General features: G+C 51.0%; 5 protein-coding genes across 10 annotated transcripts; 2 read left to right on the top strand and 3 right to left on the bottom strand.

Annotated features, from left to right (window-relative positions):
- The first annotated feature begins 827 nt into the window (after positions 1 to 827).
- LOC117857933 (uncharacterized) lies at positions 828 to 4,336 on the top strand. Its single transcript, XM_034740860.2, has 7 exons — positions 828 to 1,184; positions 1,301 to 1,416; positions 1,515 to 1,633; positions 1,736 to 1,898; positions 1,988 to 2,205; positions 2,291 to 2,666; positions 2,761 to 4,336. The coding sequence occupies exons 1-7, from the start codon at positions 1,020 to 1,022 to the stop codon at positions 4,052 to 4,054; spliced, it is 2,451 nt and encodes an 816-aa protein (XP_034596751.1). The 5' UTR covers positions 828 to 1,019; the 3' UTR covers positions 4,055 to 4,336.
- LOC117857934 (coleoptile phototropism protein 1) lies at positions 4,307 to 8,191 on the bottom strand. The gene is made up of 3 exons (XM_034740861.2): positions 7,032 to 8,191; positions 4,900 to 5,205; positions 4,307 to 4,807 (listed from the first exon to the last, which is right to left on the bottom strand). Exons 1-3 carry the CDS (start codon positions 7,929 to 7,931, stop codon positions 4,565 to 4,567), a joined length of 1,449 nt encoding a protein of 482 aa, XP_034596752.1. The 5' UTR covers positions 7,932 to 8,191; the 3' UTR covers positions 4,307 to 4,564.
- Positions 8,192 to 10,287: 2,096 nt separating this feature from the next.
- Positions 10,288 to 19,993, top strand: LOC117856830 (UDP-glycosyltransferase 73C1). 6 transcript variants are annotated; one of them, XR_011898121.1, is made up of 4 exons: positions 10,288 to 12,891; positions 13,105 to 13,223; positions 15,320 to 16,193; positions 16,289 to 17,251. XR_011898121.1 is itself a non-coding variant. In XM_072293549.1 (2 exons), the coding sequence occupies exon 2, from the start codon at positions 18,289 to 18,291 to the stop codon at positions 19,849 to 19,851; it is 1,563 nt and encodes a 520-aa protein (XP_072149650.1). In that variant the 5' UTR covers positions 16,052 to 16,193; positions 16,289 to 18,288; the 3' UTR covers positions 19,852 to 19,993. The 6 variants fall into 6 exon arrangements, 1 of the variants encoding a protein (XP_072149650.1); XR_011898123.1 differs by having other exon boundaries at positions 15,284 to 16,193; XR_011898122.1 differs by having other exon boundaries at positions 15,272 to 16,193.
- Positions 13,759 to 15,956, bottom strand: LOC117856831 (UDP-glycosyltransferase 73E1). Its single transcript, XM_034739257.2, has 2 exons — positions 15,312 to 15,956; positions 13,759 to 15,006 (listed from the first exon to the last, which is right to left on the bottom strand). Exons 1-2 carry the CDS (start codon positions 15,806 to 15,808, stop codon positions 14,010 to 14,012), a joined length of 1,494 nt encoding a protein of 497 aa, XP_034595148.1. The 5' UTR covers positions 15,809 to 15,956; the 3' UTR covers positions 13,759 to 14,009.
- A 561-nt stretch (positions 19,994 to 20,554) lies between the features above and the next one.
- Positions 20,555 to 21,909, bottom strand: LOC140222702 (protein ALP1-like). The gene is made up of 2 exons (XM_072293550.1): positions 21,243 to 21,909; positions 20,555 to 21,168 (listed from the first exon to the last, which is right to left on the bottom strand). The coding sequence occupies exons 1-2, from the start codon at positions 21,892 to 21,894 to the stop codon at positions 20,708 to 20,710; spliced, it is 1,113 nt and encodes a 370-aa protein (XP_072149651.1). The 5' UTR covers positions 21,895 to 21,909; the 3' UTR covers positions 20,555 to 20,707.
- Between the last annotated feature and the right edge of the window lie 528 nt (positions 21,910 to 22,437).

The following is a 22,437-nucleotide window of genomic DNA, read 5'->3' as shown; positions in this document are numbered from 1 at the left end:
TCCGACTCTATCACTTACGCTCCCATAGAGAAATATGAACCGAAATCACTCGAGCAAGCACTCCAGGTCTTTGCTCTCACATGACGTGACCGGCGACACATAGTCTACTGTGTCAAAAAAAAAAGGACCTGTTCGCTTCAGCTTATAAGCCGGCTGAAAAGCTGAAGCGGCTGATTTGTTGTGAGAGGAAAACACTGTTTGGTGGCTGATAAGCCGACTGAATAAGCTGAAGCGAAAAGGCTGAAAGAGGTATAGTGCCACGTTCCTTATCCCGAAAACATCGTTCCTGTCTCGGAAATGCGGGAACAATTTCACCTCAGCAGCATTAAAACCTCTTCTAGTAATCGTAATGTTTGCTTTTTAAAAAAAAAGGAGTAATCGTAATGTTTCTCAATCCATCACATTGGGAACTACTAGTTTTGTGACACATTCTTCCTCAGCAGCCGGACGCCGTTCTCCACCCCGATCCGGCGAGTCCAACGCCTGCCGCGGCCGTTATCTGGAGCCGACGCCGGATTCATCAATCGCGCATCGCCGCATCATAAAAAGGCATTAACCCGACAAAGGTCAGCCCGGCACCATAAAAGAAAAAGAAATCCACTGCCCAACCTGTCCGGCCCCAACAAATCCTGTCCAGTACCTCTCCAGTTTACTGTGCACCTGCATTAATCGCTCCAACGGTCTTCCAAATCATTCCTCGGCCAAAACACATGGCCCCACGGGCCAGCCTCCCAAGCGCCCCCAAGGTCAAGGCCACGCCGTCCTACTCGCTCCCACGTGCCCCTCACCTGCCCGATTTGAACACCCAACGGCTCTCTCCAGCTCTCCCATCCCTATCCCGCGGACCGTTGCAACGCGAGACGAAACGCTCCGTCCCCTCCCCTCGTCCCCGCCTGCGAATCCAGCTCCGCTAAATTGCTCCCGCACTCCCACGCACCCTCCACACTCTCGCTCCCGATCCCGATACGAAGCTGTACGTACGCGCACAGGCAGCGGCACCGGCGGTGGAGGCGACGAAGATGGCGGCCGGGTTCACGGAGGAGGAGAAGGCGGTGGACGACGCGATGGGGTACCCCAAGGCCTACGCCAGGCTCTGCCGCGGCGGCGGAGGGGCGGCCGTCGGCCTGCCCTACGGCCACGGCCCGCCGCACGCCTTCCTCCCCTACGTCCTCCAGCCGCACGAGGTACGTCTAGATTCGACACGGCCGCCTGAATGCCTGATCATCCCTCACTGCTGCGGTGCTGCCTGTGTGATCCGAGTGCTTCTGAGCTGACTGAGTGATCCCGATGGGGGGCGCAGGCGCTGCGGGCCAAGGACCTGAACGAGATGTTCCCGGTGACCGACGCGGAGGCGCCGCCCACCGCCAACCCCCGCGGCTACGCCAACCTCCTCTGGAAGCAGCTCGACCACCTCGGGTGCGTGGCTAATCCAAGCGCTGGTTCCGGTGTCCTTCCAACCCCCACCCCCCCTCCCCCTATTTCGGCTGATTGGTTTCCGCGGCGCTTGGATGCAGGAACGCGGGGTTCGATCCGGCGCTCTTCCGGGTGGACGCGTACGGGAACGTGCTCTACCTGCACGCGGACTCCGCTTCGCCCCTCGCCTGGGACATCGACCACTGGTTCCCCTGTGCCAGTAAGAAACCGCTGCGATCTGATGAAACTTTTGCCTGATTTTGGTCAGTCTGACACTCCTCAAGTTCTGACCAACTGGCTTGTTGCTGTGGATTTTTTGCAGGGGGAGGGAAGACGGTGCCGAGCAACCTGCGGATCGTGCAGTGGCAGGTGTGCAGGAAGAAGCAGAACAAGCTGGAGTTCCTCATGCCGTGGTGGGATCTGCAGCTCGGCGTCTCCGTCAACCAGTTCCTCTCCATCTTCGCCTCCAAGAACTCCGACTTCAGGTACGCTGGCCGCTGCAGCGGACAAGTTGCGGGTCGGTGTTGGCGATTGGCTCGCCTTACTGTACTGATGGGTCTGCTGGGATGTGCAGAAATAGAGCATTCGCGTTCTTGTTCGCCGACGGCTCCGGCGAGGAGCTGAGCTCGCTGCAGGTGGTGGAGGCGCACGCGTTCCCCCAACACTTCTCTGAGATGACAAGGAAAGTGGGGCTTGCGCCTGCTGCAATTGTTTCCACGAAGGGTCCTGACAACTCTGTGCTCAAATCTCTTGATGCAAACCGACCGCTCAGGCCTAATTACCCTTTGATAGGTAAATTTTTTTCCCATTTCTTTCTTATTGGTATGCCTGTTCTGATATGAACCGCGGAGTACTAATTTGATCATTCTTTATGTAGCTTCTAAGAAATTCACGGGTGAAAAGGATGAGAATTTCAACTTGCCAATCTCTGGCCAGGGGCCTAATTCGGCAAAGGAGAACAATAACCCGGATGCTGATGGCTACATTAGCAATCCTTACTTGTCCATAGCTATGGCTAGGGATTCACTTAGGCACCGAGAAGAGGCCAAGAAGAAGCAGGCTGAGCTCACTGAATTGGAGAACGAGGCCAATGAGCTGAAGCAGAAGAATGAAGAGGAGCGGGTGGCGATCCAGGGCTTGGAGGCACTCCTAATAAAGAGGAAGCGGCGAGTTGAGAAATGCCATCGCTTGGCGGAGGCCCAGTCCAACTACAAGGCCGTGCTGGAGAAGATGATCAGAGATGCCATGCACCAGTAAGCATGATTACTTAAATAAAAAGAAAACTAACATGTCTTCCCTTAGAAGTTCAAAGATGCTAATTATTATCTATTGTTGTACGAAATGCAGGTCTGTTGTGTACAAGGAACAGCTTAGACTGAACCAAGCCGCTACCAGCACACTCATGGCCAGATTGGAGGCCCAGAGAGCAATGTGTGACTCATCTGAAACCGAGCTCCGTAAGAAGTACCAGCAGAGAGATGATTTGGAAAGACAGATAAAGCCAGAAAGGAAGAGGTATCGTGTTGATGATGGATTGCTCGAGGAAAGGCACGGTGAGAGTGTAAAGTACCTTTCAGCAAGAAAATTGAGGAGTAGCCCTCTCAAGCAGGAGCTGAGGGTTTTCCTGGAGGAAGATCAGAGGAATTCAGATGCATACATTTCCCTAGGAGAAGAAGAAATTGGAGAAGGTACTTCAACTCGTGCTTCAGCATTCAGCAATGCCAGGAATGAGCAATCGAAGGTGATAAACTTCCCAAGGAGGTCTCTCTCCATTGAACAGAACACTGTTGATTCTGAAAGAGGTAGAACATTGGTGCGGGAGAAACTAGAAGAGCTGGCGATCAAAGAACGGCGTCGTAGCAGGAGAAGAGAAAGAATGGAGACTATGGCATCGAGGGGAGCTGGTACACCTATGAGGTCAGGAGATGACAAGGATAAAGCGACCATGCAGCAGTGCTACGAGTCTGAGACTGAAAAATACCATGCCAGTGAGACAGTTTCAGTACCGAGGACCTCGTCACTTCCCCCAAGTCCACCCTATAGAGCAGTTGGCATGCATGGAACTCCTAGGTATCCCGCAGATCAGTCAATGCTGCTGCAAAAGAGTAAAGTACATCACCGACATGTTCCCAGGTCTGAAGATGATGAAAACATGAACCATGTTGGCAAAGGAAATGTTGATAAGTGGCTCCATATGCTCATGGACAACCAGCAAGAAGGTCAAGCTGTATATCATTGTTCAGATGAACAGCATGACGATGAGGAGGAGAATGCTTCAGAAGAGCAGCATATGCAAAGCAGAAATGAAATTACTGAATGTTCTGATGAGATTGTTGAGGTGGAGGGCGATATTGCTTCTGACCAGGGAACAGCGCTATGCAGGGACAGCTTTGGCATTAAGGAGAGGGAGGAAAAGAAGATTTGGTTCCCAAGATCCGACAACAGTAGGGGTTTCCGGTCGCTGCCCTCATCGCCTTCCAAGATCCTTGGAATGAGAAGAGGTGTGGAGTGCATTGGCAGGAAGCCTAAGGTTGCTGGCGAGGATGACTGCAGATATGGCTATGAGGATGCAGTGTCCACAAGCAGCAGCAAGTTCCTCAGCAGATGCAAGCAGGCGATCAAGAAAGCAGTAAACAAATAAGTCGCTGCACCACACGTCTGGACCTATTTATTCTTCTTTCAGTGTGTTCAAAGTTGACTCCATTTGTTATTTGTTTCTGCAGCTGAATAAGTGAGTTTAGCATAGCTTGCAGACTTCTGTCTGAGGCTCTGCCTGTTATTTGTGGGATATTGTATTGTTTATGATCACCCCAATGTGATCAGATTAATGCGTGTACAACTATTTGTTGATTTGTGAAAGAAATGAATTATTCTTGTTCTTGAGCTGAAAATGTGAGATTTATCTGCACTTTCAGCGCATCAATTTTTCATTGTCAATGTTGATCTGTTTGTGGTTTCAGCTGTCAGCAGTTGATGCTTTTAGGCTGCTTCACACAGTTCAGTGAGATAATTTGATCATGAACAGGAACTCAAGATGACAGTAACATAACAGAGCATTCAAACTCAGAAATCACTGTAACCAAACCAAAAGCCAAAAAAAAGAAACAACCCATCATCCCTTCATCAGCGTTGCTCCAACCCCATATCAACATCATGAAGTTGACTTGCGCCACTTCGCGTTCGGCGTCGCTGAGGCGGCGCTGTCCTTCTTCCCCTTGGCCGGCGTCCGGCGTTCCATGCCGCTCTCCGAGTCGTCGACCCTCGCGACGTCGGCGCCCATGCCGCCGCCGAACCAGAACGCGCTCCACCTGAAGAAGCCGCCGCCGCCGCCGCCGCGCCGCCTCCTGTCCGAGCTTAGCCTGTCCACCTGGGCCTGCAGCGCGTTGCACTGCACCTGCAATGGAGAATTGGAGATACCTTTCAGCGTCAGATTGTCAGTGTACTGAATCGGAGCCTTGAACTGGAAAGATGGAGATGACGGAGGACCTGGAGCCTGGCGACGTCCTCGCGGAGGCGGCGCACCTCCTGGTGCTGCGCGAGGACCTCGCGCTTGGAGGGGCAGCGGCCGGGGAGCTCCAGCGCCGGGTTGGGGGTCCGTGGGCCGCTGAAGGAGGCGCTCAGCTCGGCGAGGCGGTTGAGCTTGCCGTGCTCCGAGAAGAGCACCTGCATCACGGAGCGCACCGGCATGCGCTCGTTCTGGACGGCGTGCGCCGCGGCCTCCGCCGTGAGCTTGCGCGCGTCGATCAGCCGGCACAGCGACTTGCGCTCCTCCTTGGCCGTGTTCGGATGCGCCTGATGGAAATCAGGAACCAAAGAGTCAGTGACCATTTCTTTTCATGATTATCACTAGATTATCCTAATGCAATTTCATTCTTGTACACAATCAAATTTGCATTGTACGAGCTAGCGATTCAGAATCTGACATGACTTTTCATGACTAGCGCACCATCGACTTGACATGAGAATATGTCCTCTCGGACAGCGCTGTCATCATTTTCTGATGACAGTGTTTCAACTCCAAGACATGCACAGAGCAATGGAACAGAAATTCCCAAGATTTCCTTGGCTGCATTTCGATCTGAAACTGTTAATGTTCTGATCATCAGGCCCATGAGATCAAATGATAGATCCTGCCACTGTTCTAGCCCGCACTCTGCCATGGCTGTGACTGTGAGTATCTATATTTTCTGTCCATGTCTGCAAGATCCCTGAGCAGGTTGCAGCCTTGCAGGCACTGCTTGCTTGGGAATTCCATCCACACATTTTTACATGAATCTGAATTCTGAAGGGAATATTAGCACGTCTAGTTTCCTGCGACAGATGCAGGTGTAAATTGCTGGTGGTTGGTCATAGCAGGACAAGAAGAAATATGGCACCAAGCACCAAGGGACAAGAGGGATTTTGATACCCAGAAGCACCTATTCCCATGTGTAATTAACAGGTTGTAGCTCTTGTTGTTGGTTAGCGGGTGGAGCTCACGTGACATCTCTGTCTCTCTCTCCAGACGCTAAGTTGCTAACAACATCAGGAGCAGGTTTAACTAAACCTTCAAGCGGTAACTTTGGACGCTACAGTGACACCAGCAGATAAGACATTTCAGACTTTTGACACAATCTCTTTCACGCAACAGATGGATGAACGGAAGGGTCTTAACTCTTAACAACAAAAAGGGAGGGGATTTGATTTTGCATTAGCAAACCGTGGAAGCAACTAATCTATCATTCAATTCACATGCCAGGCACAAACAAAACCAATGGATAAAATAACAAGCCTGTATCTGTTCCCTTCCCGATAGAATCATAGAATATGAGTAGTTGTATGTTGGAGGCTTATTGCTCTGATGGTACACACAGGACCTTAACTTATGATTGCAGAATAATTGGATTTACGGAAGGAAGATTTCCTATGCAATAAAAAATGGACATTGACGGTACTGTACCCTATTATTTTATAGATATGCATTACACGGTCTAATGCAAATCACAGTACAGTCAAACACACAACCACATGAACATGCCTCGCAAGTTTTCAGGTGGCCAAAGCCCAAAGAGGCAAAGACCAAAGTCGCCGTCCAGTCCAGTATATGCATGCCTGATTCCTCTCACTTTTCCAGTACTCTAGTTTACTGTCTCCAGCACGGGCTCGAACACGTCGCAGTGTCCGGGAAGGATGGGATGGGTCTATGTGTGTGCAACCCCCAATGCAGAGGCACCCCTGCCATTGCCATCAACTCAAGAACACTGATTTCACCATCATTTCGCCGTGCACAAAAAGGCGTTGCCAAGTGAAACCAACAGTCTCTGCAGCTAAGATTTCCTCTGTTGACCAACCTCACCGCAGGCTATGGCGATTGCAAGTATGGAGCAAAGTTACTATGCACTAGAATTGACACGTTGGCCTTGTGCACCTGTAAACGATTTTCTGTTGTCTAAAAAGCTATCACTGACACAGTGTCACCGTGGCCTTTTGGCCCTTCGTCGGGAGCAGGAATGGGCACGTACGCCGTACGCGCCTAGGCGGCACGCGCGCGTGCCGTGCCGCCGAGTCATGGTCATGTAGTGCAATCAAGCAGGAAGCAGAAATGGAAAGGGATGTGGGCGAGCGCAGCGCAGGCGCACCTTGAGGTAGGTGTCGACGGCGCGGTAGAGCGCGTCGTCGGCGGGGCGGGCGTGGGCGGGGACGGCGCGGGCGAGCTCCTCGAACTCGGCGGGGCGCAGGCCGGCCTCGAGCGCGGCCTCGGCCAGGTAGGCGTCCACCAGCCTGGCCACCCTGGCGGCCGCCGCGCCGCCGCCGCCGACGGCCGCGGCGGAGCTGGCCTTGTTCGAGGAGGCGGCGGCGCCCTCCTTGAGGAACCCGCGCACGAGCCGCAGCACGAGGGGCACGTCCAGCAGCAGCGCCGCGTTCTCGCCGGCGTGCCCGAACGCCGGTATCATCACGGCGCCCAGCGTGGCCTGGTCCAGCCGCCGCGCCGCGCGGGCCTCCAGGTCCCGCAGCAGCGCCGCGTCCGCGCCCACCATGCTCCCCGCGCGGAGCAGCTTGAGCAGGAAGTCGCACGTGATGCCGTCGTCGCCGCCGCCGCCGGCCTTGCCCCCGCCGCAGCCGGGCGCCGGCGGGTCGGGCGGGAGCGCGGCGACGAGGGACTCCAGCAGGAGCCGCTTCTTGAGCCACGTCGCCGTGGGGCTCTCCGGTGGCAGGAACCGCCCCGACGCCGACGAGGCCGGGGACGACGCAAGCGGCGGCGGCGCCACGTCCGGGAGCCACTTGGCGGCGTAGTGAGACAGCACGGACGCCAGCATGTCCGGCCGCGCGCAGGACGCCGACTTGGACTTGACGGCGGCCACGGTGCGCGCGAAGTTGTCCACGTCGTTGACGCACGAGTCGTCGCAGGCGCTCGCCGCCGCCGCGGCCACCACCCACGGCTCCGACGCCGAGCGCGCGTGCTCGGCGCCGGCTCCGCCCGCCGTGCCGCCCCGTGGCGACAGGGTTTTCGGGCTCTGACTCTGCGACGAAGACTTCATGGCTGTTTCTGCTGGCGGCGCTCGCAAGCTCTCGGCTGGTTTATGTGCGTGCGGGAGGGTGCAGTAATAGTAGTTGGTGAGCAAGAAGGCGTAGCTGCTAGCTCAGGGAGACGTGTGAGCAGCTGCAGCTGCAGGCTCGCTCACTTGAGTGTCTCTGCGTATGTGGACCAAAGAACAAGCTGTGCTGCAGGTCGAGAGACGCCGACGTGCTTGGATCGGAGTGGGTGCACAGGTACATGGCCGCGGATGCCACCATCATTAGCATCCTAACACGTACAAAAAAGGTCGGTATAAATTGACAACATGCCCGTGTTTCTATGCATCATTGGCGTATGCTAATTCGAGTATTCATTTGCTGGGGTGAAATCCATTTACTGCTGGAGATGCTTCTGTTCTCTGGGCCATGCAACTTACACAAACGGGGTCGGATGAGATGGAGTGGTTCTGAAGAAACAAAGAGCAGCAGCAGCATGTGCATCAGGCCATCAGTGCATGTGTGTAACGTAGCTGTGTGTGGACACTCGTACACAGAGGAGTAACATCCAGAGCCATGCAAGCGAATCTACTGTTCTATATGCTACTCCGTAGCTTTTAAATTTACTGTTTCATCCGCACAGGACAACTTCGGGCAAAACCCGAAAGGACCACGCGGTCGTCCATATGTACATGTTCATGAACTATCAGTGCACATCTGTACTCCAGAAATAACGGTACATGTTTATTAGTTGGTTTAAATTCACTATAGGCCAAAGAGTTCCAGGGGCTGCAGCCCATAATGTACACCCTGACCTGCCTTCTGCCTTCTCGAACAGCAGGGTGTACTATTACTACCTCAGCTATTTTTTAACAACCACAGTGTGAAAATTTCACAAAAAGGGATAGATTGTTTTCCAAAATAATGGCAAAAATACACATTTTAGAGGTTGTGTTATAAAACAACATGTTTAACATGTCAAAGACTCACAAAACTACGTGTCTAAACTGCTGTATCACAAAAAAAAAACTATAGATTTCAGGTGAGTGAAACTTGTGGTTTTATGATAGGATACATAGTAAATCTGTAGTTTGTGGTAATAATGTCGAATGATAGATTTGTAGTTCTGTGATAAACTTTATTAAATACGTAGTTTGTTATATCATCGTTAAATTTATAGTTTTGCGATGCAACTATACAACTTGCATTGGAGCGGAGGAACGACATGTAGTTTGGCAAAGAAAGTACTCTCCTTTTCTGTTGTCATTTTTGACACCAGTCTAACATTCATGTCTGACCATTACTTTTATAATTATTTCTTAGCACAAAAACTTAAAAGTAAAATTTTATAACGCATTTTCATGATAAATTGATCACACCATTTTCACGTGTCAAGTGCTAATCTGTGTACTAATGGCCAAAATTTTTAGAGGCTGACTCCATTCATTTTGAAACATAATTTGCTTAATAAAATGGAGATTTATATACTTACTATTTAGCTAGGTAGAGTTGTCCATGTACTGGTACGTACATGGATGGGAGTGCTGACTCACGTGAAGGGGTTACAAAAACGGCCATCACCTCATGTCCCCAACGCAGCCAAAGGCGCCAATTGTCCTCGCGCTCCAGCTACCCGCTTGCTACTTGCACACTCTTCCGCCCCGTTCAATTAATTATACTTGGGGGGTCACTTTCGCTAGCCCCATGGATCATAAAGAAAAACACCTAATCATCCATGCTCAGTCTGGCGATTCGCATCATGGCCAGGCTCGATCGATTTCGTTCTCGCCCGCATGGCATCCCCAGTTGACCAGGGGGACAAACCAGATGCAACGCCGCGGCTGTCAGGGCGGGCGGCCATGCACGCGACGACGACGGCACGGCGTCACGGCGTCACGGCGACGAGGGCGGGACAAACCGCATCTTTAATGCGCATGTCCCTGCACGCGCACAGCGGACGTAGCTGCAGAGAGGCGCGGCCGGATGGCCTATGGGCGCGGCCGTACGGTATGAATGCCGGCGTCGGTATGCGTACACGTACAGCGGCGCGTCGCCGGAGGGGTATGGCGCTGTGGCGCGCCGCAATCATGGCATCATGCATGAGACCAAAAGGTCGTTGCCCTTTCTCGTCTCGTCTGTGTGTGTAAGTGCGAGATCTTCGCTTGGCGCCTTGCACACTCGAACGAGATCCAAATATCCACTGCAGAGCGTTGCCTTTGCACCACCGATTCTCTCTCTCTGTTTTTTTTTTGAAAAGATCACCACTGATCTTGGCCTGACCGGTGATTGTGAGATCGGACGGCCGAGCTGCCTCTCTCTCTCTCTCTCTCTCTCTGTTTCTTCCCGATGTCACTCACTCTGAACTTCTGAAGCTGTGAGCTCTCACGGAAAGCAGAGGAAGAAGCACCTGAAAAATAATACAGGAGGAAGAAGAGGGTCCGCCGCGTAGGCCGCAACCAATTCGCGGCCCGCGATCTACACCTGCTCGCGGGCCGCATCGTCGTGGTCCTTGCGGCCTTGGTTGTTGGCTCCTACAGGCCCACATCCACCTACCCGTTCGCCCCCTTCTGCTAGCTCCGTCCCCGTTGCGCGCTGCGCCCTCCCCCGCAGTTACTTCCTCGCAGGCCCGCGCCACCGCGGCGCCTCCCCACCCATTCCCGCGAGGTCCCCCGCCGTGCGGTTACCGGCGGCGAGTTACCCGCGGTTACTCCGCGCCGCGCGTGTGTATGCTGCTGAGGCCGCCGCGCGCCCGCAGCCTGCTCGACGGAATCCCGCACCGGGGGCCTGCCGCCGCCGGCTACCGCGCGGGGCGCGAGCGCGCCGACGGGGATGGGGATGCGCTCGCCGCTTACGCGACCATGCTGGCGCGCGGGTTCCGGCCCGACGCCTACACGTTCCCGCCCCTGCTCAAGGCGGTGGCGCGGCGTGGCGGCCCCGCCGCGGCGTCCTCGTCGGCGCCCGCCGCCGCCGTCCACGTGCACGTGGTCAAGTTCGGGATGGGCCGCAGCGCCCATGCAGCGAGCGCTCTGGTCGCCGCGTACGCGGCCGGGGGCGACGGCGCGGCGGCGCGCGCGGCGCTGCTGGACGCGCGCGGTTGCGGCGCCACGCCCGTCGTGTGGAACGCGCTGATCTCTGGCCATAGCAGGGGCAAGCGGTTCGCGGAGTCGTGCCGCTCGTTTGCGGACATGGTGAAGGCGGGCGCCACGCCCACGCCGGTCACGTACGTCTCGGTGCTGTCAGCTTGCGGGAAGGGTGGGGACTTGCTGCTCGGGGTCCAGGTGCACAAGCGCGTTCTGGAGAGTGGGGTGCTGCCGGACCTGAAGGTTGAGAATGCACTGGTTGATATGTATGCCGAGTGCGCTGAGATGGACTCGGCTCGGAGATTGTTTGACGGCATGCAGGTGAGGAATGTGGTGTCCTGGACGTCTTTGGTTTCTGGGCTCGCGAGATTAGGCCAGGTTGATCATGCCAGGGAACTGTTTGACAGTATGCCTGAGAGAGACACTGTCTCATGGACTGCAATGATTGATGGTTATGTACAGGCTGCCCGGTTCAGGGAGGCATTGGAGATGTTCCGTGAGATGCAATATAGCAATGTGAGGGCAGATGAGTTCACCATGGTTAGCGTGATCACTGCTTGCGCGCAGCTAGGTGCTCTGGAGATGGGAGAATGGGTGAGGGTTTACATGAGCAGGCAAGGGATTAAGTTGGATGTTTTCGTTGGCAACGCCCTCATAGACATGTATTCCAAGTGTGGAAGTGTCGAGCGAGCATTGGGGGTATTCAAAGAGATGCACAGCAGAGATAAGTTTACTTGGACAGCTATCATACTTGGTCTTGCGGTGAATGGTCATGGAGAAGAGGCTATTGACATGTTCCACAGAATGATCAGGGTTTGGGAAGCTCCAGATGAGGTGACCTTCATTGGTGTTCTCACAGCCTGCACCCATGCTGGCCTGGTTGATAAAGGACGAGAGTTCTTCCGCAGCATGATTCATTCCTATAAGATTGCCCCAAATGTGGTGCATTATGGATGCATGATAGATCTCCTTGGCCGAGCTGGGAAAATTACAGAAGCTTTGGAGACAATAGACCAAATGCCAGTGACTCCCAACTCTACTATTTTGGGAACCCTGCTGGCAGCTTGTAGGGTTCATGGCAATTTAGACATAGGTGAGTTGGTAGCAAAGCGCCTCCTTGAGCTGGATCCAGAGAACAGCACGGTGTACATCCTTTTGTCAAATATGTATGCAAAGTCTAACAGATGGGAAGATGTCCGACGGCTTAGGCAGTCAATAATGGAGAAAGGAATAAAGAAAGAACCTGGTTGCAGTCTGATTGAAATGAACGGCATGATTCATGAATTTGTAGCTGGTGATTGCTCTCATCCCATGAGCAACAAGATCTACTCTAAGTTGGAGAATATAATCACAGATTTAGAGAATGTTGGGTATTCTCCTGACATAACTGAGGTCTTTGTTGAAGTTGCAGAAAAAGAAAAGCAGAAGATTATTTATTGGCACAGCGAGAAGCTAGCAATTTCTTTTGCATTACTCAGTTCAGAACCTAATACTGTGATAAGAATTGTGAAAAACTTGAGGATGTGCTTGGATTGCCATAATGCAATTAAGTTGATATCAAGATTGTATGGAAGGGAGGTTGTTGTGAGGGACAGGACGCGCTTCCATCATTTTAGACATGGATTCTGTTCTTGTAAAGACTATTGGTAACTCCTTACATATCAGTCGCACAAGATGACAGAATATCGGTGACCTCAGCTTTGAGTGATCAGTTGATGGCAAGAGTTTTCACTTTAAATATGGTATCGACTGCGCTTTAGGAAGTGAAATGAGAAGAGTGATAGCATTATTAATCTACTGGAGCCTCCATTTCTTTATTCTGTTTGAGCTCATCTTCTTGCATGTTGCACCTTGATGTAAACCTTGACATAGTTGATGGTTCTGCTGGCATATCATTTGTTCGAAGGTACTATTACATGTTCTACTACACGTCATAAGAAATGTGTTCTATCTTTGTCTGTTAGGAATTGATATTTTTTTTCTCTCTTTTCATTTGAATAATCTGTTGTCATCTTATTCAGAATGTTTCTGATTCAGATTCTTGCAAGTCAAATAGTCGTAAGATTTTTTTAGGTATTTTAAATGTCATCAGTATCTAACTCTTGGATTTACTTTGCAGAGTTTTACATCAAAGAGATGCTTGGTATAGCTTTGGGTTGTCTCTGCATGAAATCAAACATTTGGTTGATTGATTATGTCTTCTGGAGTTTTCTTGTTTGGGCCTTCATAAAACCCAAGGTATGCTCAAAATTTCTCAGATCCATGGCTTTCATATGTTTGATCCTGTTGGCTTGGTTTCTATTTGAAACTGTAACGAACTTGAAATATTGAGCTGCTTTGCACAAGGATATTTAATTCTGGATCCATAAATCTATAAGAGCTAAGAAACAGACAATTTTTATTTACCTCCTTTAACGTCATGAGGAATTTTGAAACAATGATGTGAGTAGAAAGTGACTACAGTTGATTGATAAATATCCTTACTTGTTAAGATTTATTTTAGAAGGCTAAGCTTCATTCTGAGCATGATTGGGTCCTTTTTTTAAAAAAACAAGCCAACAGGAGGGCTGCTGCTATATTAAAAAGAGGGAAATACCCAACGGGCAAAACGATCTGTACAAGCACATTATACAGAAAAAAAACACTGCACAACAAGCGCACAAGTGGCAAAAAATGATTCCGTCTTTCAAAGATAACAAAAGCAACAGGTTCGAGGAATGAAGTTATTCATGTTAGTCCTGTGGTATGGTCTAAAGGCATACAAGAGGAGAGGTTAGCAACTTAGCATCTTTTAAAGGATAACAAATCATCACAATATGTTGATTGCTATGAAGCTAAACAACAATGTGCAGAACAGATTGTGCAGTAACTTTTTGTCTTAAAGAGTTGATCTTATATCTAGATAGTCTGCCTGATTAAGACTGCTGGTTAATTTGAAACAACACTTTATAGTGATCGAACTTTTGTGCATCTTATGCTTTATGTTTGCATCCTGGAAGGGGGAAAAACTTTACCCTTTCTTTATCAGCCAGATGCATTTGCCTTGTTTCCCATTTCTTGAATCAATAAATTTATATTGTTATAAGAAGAACCACCCTCTTCCAAAGCTTTCCTTGCCTTAACACCAAATTCTTTCGCTCTCATCCTCATCTCCTCTGCAGCCTCCCCCTCATCCATCAACTTGGACACTGCTATCTCCACAGCATCCCTTGTCACTGTAACCTCCTTTTGTTCATGCCCCCATTGTGTCACTGCTTTAACCCCAACCTCCACTCCAGTTTTCAGCACATCCACCACCAACCTCTCGTTCACAAACTGCTCTGCAAAGTGTGGCCATGTGATCATGGGTACGCCTGCACAGATGCTCTCTATTGTTGAGTTCCACCCACAGTGCGTCATGAAACATCCAATGGCTTTGTGCCACAGGATCAATACCTGTGGCGCCCAGCCCCTTATGATCAGGCCTCTGTCCTTCACTCGTTCTTCGAACCCCTCTGCGAGCCATTCCTCAACTTGTGGAAACTTATCTCCTGCTTTAATCACCCAGACAAATGGCTTCTTGGAAGCTTCCAGTCCTAGTCCCAGCTCAGTAAGCTGCTGAGGTGCAGTGCAGGCGAGGCTGCCAAAGCTGATAAAGGTCACTGAACCTGGCTTCATCGAATCAAGCCATTGCAAGCACTGTGCCTCATCCATCGAGGCCTTGTTTCCCCTTTCAGCCATCGTGTTTATGTCCTGGTTACACAGACACATTGGTCCCACCGTCCAGACCTTCTTCCCTGTAATCTGCTCAAAAGACTCAATGTACAAAGCCTCCAGCTCTTGGAAGCTGTTCATGACAACACCGGTGGATTTTATCTCCTCCTCGTAGATGTTCTTACGGATTTGCTCCAGACCACAAACATATAGGCTTCCAGGGCATCTTTCCTTTGTCAGTTGAAGCGGTGTAGGGAATCCTGGGAAGTTAATGAGCTCATTCTCATCTTCAACGTGTTCCAGTAAGTTGTCACGGACAATGATGTACCTACGAGATATAGTTATGTTGTAGTAAATCACATTAAGCTGCAAACCTGCTTCCTGTTACTGCCAGTTTTTATGCAACATGTTCCTGTCGAATTTCTAGCATTATGGGCTTCGAGTGTACAGTAAAATACTGTTGCTAAGTAGTTATACACAGATTATTATTTTTCCTTTATTTTACAGTCATCAAAAACTGTTACTGTATGCTTATGTGTTTCTTTTCTGAAAGGAATCTATGCTTCTTTTTGGCTCTTATTTTTGGGTTGAAGATATTTTTATAGTGATAAAATGTGCCTTACATCAACATACCTGACAAGGGATGCGAAGCCGCAGAAGCCGTTAAATGTGAGCCTTGGGATACCAAACTCCCTTGCGATGCCAGCGGTCCACCAGTGTGCGACGTCGGATATGATGCAGCTTGGAGATGGGCTTTGCTGACGGAGGTATGCTGTAAGTGGCTCCCGAAGTGCTGCACAGGCCTCCATTAAATTCTTGAACAGATCTATGGATTGGATCATGTCGGCGTTCTCGCATCCGTCAGGCAGGCCAAACTCAACAGCGGGGAAGTGGAGCTTGACGAACTGGATTGTGAGGCCTGTTGCCACTGCGTGGTTGATGAACCCTGCCATCCTGGAGGCGTTCACCGGTGTGGTGATGAAGCTAACCTGTGCACCATGCTCGGCTAGCAGGCGTGCCATGTCAGTCATAGGAATGGTGTGGCCCTGTGCCATCAGTGGAATGAGCACGAAGTGTGCCCTTTCTGAGGCGTTCCGGCTATCGGTGAGTGCTTGGCCGACGGAGGCCATGGTTGTGATTGTAAGATGTTGAGTTGAGCTAGGACTGACAAGATCTGCAGAAAGCACGCGCAAATTGTTCTGGAGAGGTCGAATGCTGTTTGAACTGAAGGAGATGGCAACTGAGATATATGCAGTGCCTGTGCCTCATGTTATGAAAGCAACATGGCACGGGTTAAGTGTCAGGGCTCAATTGGTGGGGTGTCAGGCCAGCAGCATATCAACTTGCCCACAGCTTTGGTGACGTATGTTCACACGTCAATCATAGAACCGTGGTTACTTAAACTATGTCCGACTGGACAGCAGGAGGCTCAGATTAGGAGGGTTACTGCCTAATATGTCACATGGCCTGGAATGTATAGCAGCTCTCTTCTGAAAACTCCTGGGACTAAACTGGGTATGCAAATCTAGAAGTTTAGTTCTTTGGTTCCGATATGTCACATTCAAATCGTTACATGGTTGTACTAATGGTTTTTGCATGTTTTCTGCTAGCCATGTTTTTGTAGCCTAGAAAGGCAGCAATACAGTTCCCCATTTGATGATTTGATCTTGCTGGTGATGCTCACCTTGCCTTGGCTGCATTATTTGTATGGACAAAGGAAGTCTACTCTGAGAGTGACAAGGTCATCTATTTGGAAAACTGGGTCATTGGGTCCCATCGTTTCTGAAAGAGGCACTTGCAGTCTTGCATGAGCGCGCAGTACTGCCTACCAAGATACTCCTACTTGTTCTAGTTAGTCATGGAAATTGGTCCTTATTACTGGCAGGTATGTATAGTTTTTCAGTATATTCTCAGTTGCTTCTCTACTTCTAAAAAAATATGATAGGTGATATCTTTGAAGAAGAGATATTCCAACACTGAGGTTCCAAGTTTATCCAATCCAGCTATGCTGAATCTCGTTTTGTAGTCTCGTCTGATGTTGTTGACGCTGTGGCGCATGCTGGTTGAAAAATTCTCCTCTTGGCCATTTGGTCTATCACTTTGTTTGCTCTCCTATGGCCACTTCTTTAATCACCATCATCTCTAGATCTCATCCATATACTAGGTATCCATTTTCTCCATTACGTCTCTGATGTTGACAAGTGGACAGGACAGTGATTATGCTGCTTGTCGTATTTTGAACGGCTTATTCGAGGCAAAGATTCACAATCTGTACCATGAGTGCCCCGAATCCAGAGATCTTTGAAAGCAGCCAAGAAGTAGAGGCACGCAAGACAGTCGGAGCACAAAATACTGGTTTTTCCTTCTAGAAAGAGCTGTATCGAATTCCCTGTTCATCTGGGTGGTCTCAAGGTAATTGTGGTGACCAATTTGGCTAGAAAATGCTGGCAGCAAGTGTTTGGATGTTTCGACAAGTGTTTGGTCGTTGAGACCTGCAAAAGAGTGCCGTGGAGCCCTTTTTTTCCCCGTTAATCCATTTTTTACACTCTATAAATAAGTTGTCTATGATGGTACTCGTGCAAGATGTGATGTAACCATCTCTCATTGCCCGTGCTCTATGCAATGAATCATCTGGGAATATCTTCGAGTCAACATCCCCGGATCCGGCAGTATCACATACAGTGATACAGAGAGGGTATTTGATACGAGGTACTAAACTTTAGGAGGGTCACATCAGATGTTCGAACGTTAATTAGGAGGATTAAACATGAGCTAATTATAAAACTAACTGCAGAACCCCTATACTAATTCGGGAGACGAATCTATTAAGCCTAATTAATCCAGCATTAGCAACTGGTTACTGTAGCACCACATTGTCAAATCATGAACTAATTAGCCTTAATAGATTCGTCTCGCGACTTAGACTCCATATGTGTAATTAGTTTTATAATTAAACTATATTTAATACTCCTAATTAGTATCAAACATCTGATGTGATATGTACTAAAGTTTAGGGGTGTTTACCCAAACACCCCCTTAGGCACGTTGACGATTTGTACACGAGACGTACGGTCACGTCTCGCGTGGTTCCGCGGATTTGCTTGCCGGGGCAGATTCGCTCGACCTTGACCCGAAGGCGGTGACAACGGAGCTTTGATCGGCGCTGACGTCAGCGCTTCCACCCCTCTTTGACCACCGAGGCAAAGGCTTTCCCCTTCTAGAACAGCTTCGCCCGCCATGGTTGCCGAATGCCGACTTGCCGTTTGCGTCTGCAGCAGAGTGCAGAGTTTGGCCTCCGCCGCAACGTCCCGTGCCGCCACCCGTCAGCTCAGATCAATCAAATCCTGCGGCTCCGACTCCCAGACTCCAAACACAAACGCTACACCGATCCCGTGATCTGCCCTTATCGCGTCGGCGCTCCTCGGCCAAAGGCCGCTTCCTCCCTCTAGGTCTCCTTCGTCGTGCACGTCACGTGTCCTTGCACGCGTCAGCCGTCAAACCTCGACCTTGCCGACCTCGCAGCCTCGACAAGGAGTCCGCCATTGCGGCTAGCGCGAGAGCAGCAGAGAGGGTGAGAGGGTGACAGGAGCGGACGGCCGCGCGCGCGGCGATGTCGGGGCTCCACTTCCTGCTCGTGCCGCTGGTGGCGCAGGGCCACATCATCCCGGCGGTGGACTTGGCACGCCTCCTCGCCGTCCGCGGCGCGCGCGTCACGGTGGTCACGACCCCCGTCAACGCCGCGCGCAACCGGGCCGCGGTCGAGGGCGCCAGGCGCGCGGGGCTCGACGTCGAGCTCGCCGAGATCGCGTTCCCGGGCCCGGGGCTCGAGCTGCCGGAGGGGTTGGAGAACATGGACATGCTGGTGGAGAGACAGCACTACATGGCCTTCTTCAGAGCCGTCTGGAGGATGGACGCGCCGCTGGAGGAGTACCTGCGGTCGCTGCCCCGCCGCCCGGACTGCCTCGTCGCCGACTCGTGCAACCCGTGGACGGCCGGGGTGTGCGCCCGCCACGGCATCCCGCGCCTGGTTCTGCACTGCCCGTCCGCCTACTTCCTCCTGGCCACGCACAACCTGTCCAAGCACGGCGTGTACGACCGCGTCGCCGGGGAGCTGGAGGCGTTCGAGGTGCCGGGCTTCCCGGTGCGCGCCGTCGGGAGCAAGGCCACGTTCCGGGGCTTCTTCCAGTGGCCCGGCGCGGAGGGCTTCCAGCGGGACGTGGACGAGGCCGAGGCCACCGCCGACGGCCTTATCCTCAACACGTTCCGCGACATCGAGGGCACCTTCGTCGACGCCTACGCGGCGGTGCTCGGCCGGAGGACGTGGGCCGTGGGGCCCACGTGCGCCTCCGGCTTGTTGGACGCGGACGCCAAGGCCGGCCGAGGAAACCGCGCGGACGCCGACGCCGGCGGCATCGTCCCGTGGCTCGACGCCCGGCCGCCGTCGTCCGTGCTGTACGTCAGCTTCGGCAGCCTCGCGCGCCTGCCGGCGAAGCAGCTCGTCGAGCTCGGCCGCGGCCTCGAGGCGTCGGGGCGGCCGTTCGTCTGGGCCATCAAGGAGGCCAAGTCCGACGCCGGCGTGCAGGCGTGGCTCGCCGAGGGGTTCGAGGAGCGCGTCGAGGACAGGGGCCTCCTCGTCCGGGGCTGGGCGCCGCAGTTGACTATCCTCTCGCACCCGGCGGTGGGCGGGTTCCTGACGCACTGCGGGTGGAACGCGACGCTGGAGGCCATCGCCCACGGCGTGCCAGCGCTGACGTGGCCCAACTTCTCCGACCAGTTCTCCAGCGAGCAGCTGCTCGTGGACGTCCTCGGCGTCGGCGTCAGGTCCGGCGTCAAGGTGCCCGCTTACCTACCGGAGGAGGCCGAGGGGGTGCAGGTAACGAGAGCCGGCGTGGAGAAAGCTGTGGCCGAGCTGATGGACGGAGGCCCCGAGGGGGCCGCGAGGAGGGCCAGGGCCAAGGAGATCGCCGCGAAGGCGAAGGCTGCCGTGCAAGAAGGCGGGTCGTCGTATGACGACCTCATCGACATGATCCGCCACGTCGCGGAGCTCAGCAGGACGAAGAGCCACGAGAGGGACCCGAGCGCGAGGCCTCTGCCTTCTGCGCCGGAGCTTGGGAGCAAGAGCAAGAACAGCGAGGAGATGGAAGCCGGCGCTGCCTTGTCAGTGCCGTCCTAAGTTAGCATTGGATAGGAGATGGTTAGCTTGTAGAGTTGTAGTGTGTGATGATTGCAACAGATGCAGTTTGTATCAGGTGACTGAAGTGTAGTTTAATCCATGTATGCATGATAAAGTAGATAACTCGCACTGCATTATTGGACCTCTGCCTGCTCAGCCCTCTCATTTTCTTCCAAAAATATGACCTCTGGCCTTCTCAAAAAGGATCGAGCGGAAAACGGAAGTTAATGGGCCTAACTCATTTACGATGTGATAAGCCCAAACAGCCCAATACATTGTACGATAAATGGACCCAAAATTTCCAGCCCAACAAGCGAAACAACAAAGCGGACACAAACAAGCCCACCACTACAAAAACCAAACCACACTGAGTCACTGACCATTCCGCCGCATGTTCTCCTTCTCCCCAGAGGCTAGTACGTGACAGTGACACGACAGGTGCAGGACTTCAAAGTTCAAACCTGGCAGTGGCCAGTCGTCGGCAACGTCATTGTTCACGCGATACGGCGAGGCGATACACGAGACCCACCAGAACACACCTATCTGCAACTGCAAGTTCTGGAAAGTGGAAACAGGTCCGATCCGCCTATGGTCCCGTTTGGATCCAGAATCAGATTCTCAAAATCTGGATTCTGATGGATTTCCAAAATCTGAATTCTGGATAAAATCTGAATGAACCTGTTTGGATTCTAAATTCCAAAATCTAACTTTTTTGTTGTTTGTTGCATACATGTCTTTTTTGCCCTTCTATTTCATGCCTCATCAGTGAAGACAAAAAAAATTGCAGAGTGCAAGAATGCAACGGCATACAGGTTCTACATAATATTTGTCAATACAAACACCCTCTCACATAGCTTTACTCTTCACTATGAAACAAAGCATTTGCTATAGCATCTCGAAACGCATTCATGTCGATATCCTCGTCACCTAAAAGGTTCGTAGCACCACTTGCTTGAGAAGCAGCTATCGCCGGCATTGGCATGTACTCCTCATCTTGGTCACACATATCAAAGTCTTGATCCCTCATATTACTTTCTCGAATGAAATTATGTAGAGCCATCGAAGCAAGGATTATTTTGCTTTGCTTATTCAATGGATAACTCGGCAAGTCTAACAACATCCGCCATTTCATCTTCAATACTCCAAATGACCGCTCAATGACATTGCGCAGGGATGAGTGCAAATAATTGAATACCTCTTTTTTACCTCTTGGTCTTGGACCTTGTTGAAATTCCGGCAAATGATACTTCGTTCCCTTATAAGGTGCAAGATAACCCGGTCGATTAGGGTACCCCGAATCCACAAGATAAAATTTCCCTAATACATAAAATTGCATAATTGTAACATAGAACCAATAATTTTTGCCACATTTAAATAACATGCTTATTTACCTTGCGGCGGATGAGGGAACTTATCACCATATTTGTTTATTGCGTCGTTGAAAATCCTCATGTCATGTACAGACCCCGGCCATCCCGCAACCGCAAACGTGAATCTCATGTCGAAGTCACAAATAGCCAATACGTTTTGACTCGAGTAACCATGTCGACCAACATGTTGAAGCACTTTTGACGATGGAACAACAACCGGGATGTGCGTTCCGTCTATTGCCCCAATACAATTGTCAAAGTGAGGTGAGAACCGAGGATTCCGCAATCTAGGATGGACTGTTCTAAAATGAGGATCTCTAGGTTTTATAACATCAGCTGAGAGCCTAAATACACTATCCAAGACTTGTTCAAATTTCCTACTAACCGTCTCAATCGACCTCTCAAAACGATTTTCAGCTTGTCTCAATGATTGTGGTGCTCCAATGATCCACAGGAACATAGCCAATGACTCAATGGAGCTCATCCTTTTTGATGAGTTCAGTCCATATGATGACACCAACACATCATGCAGCCGCCAAAAAAGTTCCCTACTCATTCTAAACATGTCGTAGCAAGCTGTTGGATTGCTAAGTGTTGTCATGACCCACTCATATCCAGAAAGACCAGTTTTCACCTTCTTAGTTTTGTTCATGAAAGCAGATTCGTAGTACATACCGAAAATGCAGGCCACAGCTCCAAATTGATGCACAAGCTCCAATTGTCCCAGTGCATTCCTGTTTACTTCATCTTCATCAGTTGAAGAAGATTTACCCGCTGACTCATCATCATCATCACTTGAGGAATAGGTCATCTACATAACACAAATATATGTCAAACAAAAATCCCAAATAAAAGGTGATGACTAATATATAACCATAACACAGACTTTAACAAAATAGACATCCCACATAACAAAAGAGTTCGTCATATATACATGCCATAAGTCACAAGCTACTTGCTGTTCTTCTTCTAGACAGCACATCACAAAAGAGATCATATATACATGCCACAAGTTAACTGTGTACTTCTTTCCTTCTCCTGCCCATCACACATCACAAAAGAGACCTTCAAGTTCATTGTCTACTTGCTTTTCTTCTCCTGGCACCACCTCTTCAACCAGGCTAGCCTTGCTTCTTTGGTGGTCAAACTGAGAAACACGGCACGATGCTCTGTTTTGACAAATAATTTGCTAGCCATAAAATGCTCATCAGTTCCT

Source organism: Setaria viridis, chromosome 5 (genome assembly GCF_005286985.2).
Source record: "Setaria viridis chromosome 5, Setaria_viridis_v4.0, whole genome shotgun sequence".
Lineage (NCBI taxonomy): Eukaryota > Viridiplantae > Streptophyta > Magnoliopsida > Poales > Poaceae > Setaria > Setaria viridis.
This window is presented reverse-complemented; position numbering and strand designations above follow the sequence as displayed.